This window comes from Macrotis lagotis, chromosome 3, assembly GCF_037893015.1.
Source record: "Macrotis lagotis isolate mMagLag1 chromosome 3, bilby.v1.9.chrom.fasta, whole genome shotgun sequence".
Lineage (NCBI taxonomy): Eukaryota > Metazoa > Chordata > Mammalia > Peramelemorphia > Peramelidae > Macrotis > Macrotis lagotis.
In genome coordinates, this window is record NC_133660.1 from 301,211,176 (window position 1) to 301,216,440 (window position 5,265).

Below are 5,265 nucleotides of genomic sequence, written 5' to 3' on the forward strand. Positions count from 1 at the left end.
TATAAAGGGATGTATGAGATTAAGATTATATTTTATCCTGTCATCTTTAAATGTTAGAAAAAAGAGATGTAATTCAAGAACTCAGTATGAGTTGCAGTAATGACGTAAAAGCAATTTGGATTTACTTTCACAAAAAAAAATATTTATTTGATGCTAACTAGCCTTTTTCATGTCATCTGTATTTTCAGATTACTGGAGAGCATTACTTTCTCTCAGTACATGGAAAATCAGAACAATGTCACAGAATTTATATTCTTGGGTGTTCTTATGAAGAAAGAAATAAAGATAATGTGTTTTGTCATTTTCACGGCCTGCTACCTAGCGATCATCCTGGGGAACTTCGTTGTCTTCATCACCATCACATACAGCCATCTGATGCAGCAACCCATGTACTACTTTCTTTGTCATTTGTCATTTATGGATCCTTGCTTCACTTCTGCTATAATTCCCAGAATGATTAGTGACTTAATTTCCTCAAGGAAGGCTATTTCTTTCAACTGCTGCATGATTCAGCTCTTTTCTTTTCATTTCCTGGCAGGTGTTGAGATTTTCATCCTGGTATCCATGGCCTTTGATAGATATGTCGCCATCTGTAAACCTTTACACTACAGCACAATTGTCAATAGGCAGAGGTGTAAAATGCTGATCCTGGTCGCCTGGGTATTGGCATTTTGGCATTCGATTGCCCAGCTATTCACAATCCTGAATTTACCTTTCTGTGGTCCTAATCAAATAGATCACTATATGTGTGACTCCAAAGTCCTCTTGAAGCTTGCATGCACAGACACATATGTTGCTAATATTTTAGTCATTGCTAACAGTGGAATGATTGCCTTGTTAACTTTTCTGGTCTTGGTAGCATCTTACATCATCATATTATATAATCTAAGGAAACACTCATCTGAAAGTCGGCGTAAAGCACTCTACACCTGTGCTTCCCATGTCATGGTTGTACTTTTCTTCTTTGTACCTGCTATCATCACCTATATGCCACCAGAAGGATTCCTGAATGAGAAAGAGTTCTCAGTGTTTTACACTGTGGTTTCACCCCTGTTGAACCCTCTCATCTACACACTGAGAAATAATGAAATGAAGAATGCCATGAGAAAGGTGTGGTCCACAAAAGTGAAAATGCTATTCAAATAAAACAGATGAATAGCATTGTGTCATATTTAAACTTCAGTGGGAGGTCTTTGGATTTTAATTTGTGTTTTTTGTTTTTTTTTCCCTTTACAGCAACTCAGTTAAGAAATGAAAATTTTCATCTTAGATATCTCTTCCTATGTAGCCTCCAGAATACAATGAAATATTGCTTTTCATGGGTTTTCCAAATATTTACTTCAATTATTCATTTGATTTTGGCTATATACACCTTTTGGAATCATTGGCTCCAAACCCCATTGATTGCTTTCACTAAAATTTTCTTCTGGTCACATGATTCCAAGTTATACTTAATCAGTAGCAATTGAATTGTTTTGAAAAGAGACCTAATAATAAATACTTATATATTTCTCTTTTCAACTTCATTCTCTGAAAAGCAGAAAGAAATTACATTCAAAACTTAGTGCAATCGTTTCTTAGCAGAGTTGTACTTTCAAATCCAATCACCCTATTGTGTTAAAGTACTAGGAATCCTGTTTTCCATCTCTTTTCTGTTTGATTTATTCAATCAACATCCTGCTTTAAATCCTGATTAGTATGGGATCCTGTCTAAAATTTCCATGTCATGTGGAAATTATTGCCCGAATATAGATAATCTGAAGACCAAATAAAACAACCAAGAAAATACCCAACACTATTTTCGCTGAATCTGGTGAAAGTGAGAGCATGAGAAGCATGCCTCTTTAAATGATGCAGTGGTTGATTCTTTTCATAATCCCTAACCTAGTGGTTAAACAATATCTTCTCTGACATGATGACAAAAAAATCATTGACTCTTATGGTCTCCCATTTCTAAAGATTCAACAAATTCTAATTTTGCAGCTAGTCAATGGAGAAACTTTCATCCATGTGAAATAGGAATGAATAGAAGCAGTGTTTTCTGTAGTAGGCGATCTCATAATATTAGGAGACTTCCTCATTCTTTGAAAACACAACCAATCCTCAGTGACAAACAGATATCATGAAGATTCCCTCCTGTAATGTCTACGTAGTACTTGCACATAAAGACATTTAATAAATCTACATTTAATTAAATGTTGGGACAAAAAGTGATTGTTAATCTGACTTTGTTATATTACACAACTCATCCTGCCACATTTAAAATTCTTTTTACAAAAATGAATAATTTCTCAGAACAGGGCCAGCATGAGGTAAACCTGTGAAATCAGCAATTTTCCTTGTTTGTATTTACCTTCTCTTCTCTTAACATCTACCTTACATTTTAATTCTTGTTCAATTACTAACATAGTGCAGCTGATTGCATATCTCATTTCTATTGTTTTTGCATTTAAAAGACCTTAGGACAAGTCAGTGTCTTCCAAAATCTATTATGGTCTTGTACTAAAAGGAAATGGATAATTTAAGAAATATTTTTCCAACAAAAGAGAAATCATACACACACATACACACACACAGAAACAAACACAAGCACATATGCACATCTATCTGTGATAAAGAATCAACTAGTTTGCTTTCACAAGAATGAGAAGGTTATTGACAGCGTCTCACAGATGTCTTTAAGGATATTACTAAAGCTAGCTTATCTGGGCTTGGTGGAAACCAAGAAGATGCCAACAGGAAGGAGAGAGTTGGACAAAGGAAGAGGTGAAATAACTTTTCAGGGCTTGAATGAGAATCTGTGCTATTGTCCTTTGCACCTGGTCAATGAGATAGCTGATTTGGCTCATTAGTATAATGAGAAGTGTTGGGAAAATGGATCAGGGTAATTGTACCAATTAGATTGTGAATCCAGGCAAAGATTGGCATGAAAGGAAAGGGCTTCCCTTCTTCCTTTTAACTTTAATTTTTTATTTAATTCATTTGTACATGCATATTTCCAAATTACAGAATATACATTCACCCTTCATTGCCATACCTCTACCCTCAGTAGGGAACAATCAGGCTAACATTTTGCATACATATTTTGTTAAATATATTTTAAAATTATTAATTTTATGGGAGAAATTAGGATTAAGTTAAATAGATTCATAAAATATAATTTTTATTGTGTTCATCAGATTGAGTAGGAGTGTTGGGTTTTTCCCTGTGTTTTGTTTTGTTTTTCTTCCCCTGGTTGGGGATTATATAGACCATCACCAATCTAATACAGGTGTCTCAGCTCTCTACCTGTTGAGAGGAGTTGCTCCCATCAAGGTTGCTCATCTCATAATGTTATTGTGTCCATTGTTCTCTTGACTGTATCCCTTCACTCATCATCAGATCCTATAACTTGTTTCATGCTTCTCTAGAATACAATCATTTATGGTTTCTTATACAACAATAATATCCCATAGTATTCATGTGACATAACTTCTTTAGCCATTCCCCAACTGTTGGGCATCCCCTCAATATCTAAATCTTTGCCACTATAAAAAGAGCTAGTATGAATATTTGGGAATATGTAGGACTATTCCCCTGTTTTAAAAATGTCTTCTGGGGCAGCTAGGTGGTTCATGGGGCAGCTAGGTGGCGCAGTGGATAAAGCATCGCCCCAGGAGTCAGGAGACCTGGGTTCAAATCCGTTCTCAGACACTTAATAAATACCTAGCTGTGTGGCCTTGGGCAAGCCACTTAACCCCATTTGCCTTGCAAAAATACCCCTAAAAATAATTTCTTCTGGGAACAGTCCTATAATGAAATTGCTGGGTCAAACGATATGAGCAGTTTTATTGCTCATTGGGCGAAGTTCCATATTACTCCTAAGATAGCTTGGCTCTGCTGACAACTCCATCAGGAATGCATCAATGTCCCATCCTCCTACAGCCTCTCCAGAATTGATCATATTTGCCTTTTCTCCTTGGGGCTAATCTAATAGCTGTGAGATGATACCCCATTGTTCTCTTACTTTGAATTTCTCTAATCAATACGGATTTGGAGTATTTTTTATATGATTATTTATATATATATATATATATATATATTGCTTTAATTTCTTCATTTGAAAACTGTCTGTTCATATCCTTTGATCATTTATTAATTGGGTTATTACTTGTGATCTCATCAATTTGATGAAATATATATATATATATATATATATATATATTATATATATATATATGTACTTTAGACCTTTATCAGAATTCCTGGTTGTGAAGATTGATTCCAAGTTTTCTGATTTTCTTATAATTTTGCCAGCATTGATTTTATTAGTGCAAAACCTTTTTTAATTTAATAGAGTCAAAATCATTCATTTTGCAGTTTATATATTGTGCTCTATGTCCTGTTTGGTCATGGCAAATACTTTCAAAGTGCTTATTAGACCTATCCTTTATGGGATTGGGTGCCCCGCTCCACCTAAGAGAGCTGGCTCATTTCCTAAGACACTCTTGATAAAAGAATGTTTTAATGACCCTGTAGTCATCATTCACAAGCTATTTTGGGACCTCATTCACAATATAAAATAAACACTTTTAATATTTTCCTTGATCAGCAACAGAAAATTGATTACGCAAATAGCTAGATTTCACACACATTTCCTTGGTGTTCTCCGCTTAGGAAATATCTCATAGATTCTTGGGAAGACTGATCTGGGAATGGAGTTCAGTGATTAGAATGTCTGGGGTAAAAACTATGTTAAGGGGTTATCCAGAAAGTGATAAGGAGGTGGCTCTAGCTATGTTAATCTAGTTAAGAATTCCTTATACCTGGCTAGCCCTGGGATGAGAGGCTAGGGGATTGAAGGAGAAATGTGGAGGGGAATTTGGGTTTCCTCTCCAGGAATTTCACCAAAAGTTCAAGTCCACCATGGTGAAAGTTGCTACCTTGAGAAAGCCTTTTGTGAAACTATAGTAGATCATCTCATTACATGTTTTACTCAAAATCAAAAGTGCTTAATTTATTTCCATTTACTTTAAACTCTCAATCTCCTCCTTTAAAATAGGAAGTATTAATTAAAGGCAAGGAATTCACAGGTATTTCAAAGGTAGAATTATATATATATATTTATATATATGTTTTCCTTATTTATTGGTTTTATATGGAAGATATGAAAGACAGAGAACAGCAAATTTTTAATCATAAGTGAATGAAATTTTTTGACCAAAACAGCATAATGATTAATGTTTTTTACTATGGAATAATATTCTCTGTTTGTATGTTTTGACT

At 34.6% G+C, this 5,265-nt stretch overlaps 1 protein-coding gene across 1 annotated transcript; it reads left to right on the forward strand.

Moving 5' to 3' along the window:
- Window positions 1-219: 219 nt before the first annotated feature.
- LOC141516995 (olfactory receptor 4P4-like) lies at window positions 220-1,146 on the forward strand. The gene has a single exon (XM_074227938.1). It carries the CDS (start codon window positions 220-222, stop codon window positions 1,144-1,146), a length of 927 nt encoding a protein of 308 aa, XP_074084039.1.
- Window positions 1,147-5,265: the final 4,119 nt, after the last annotated feature.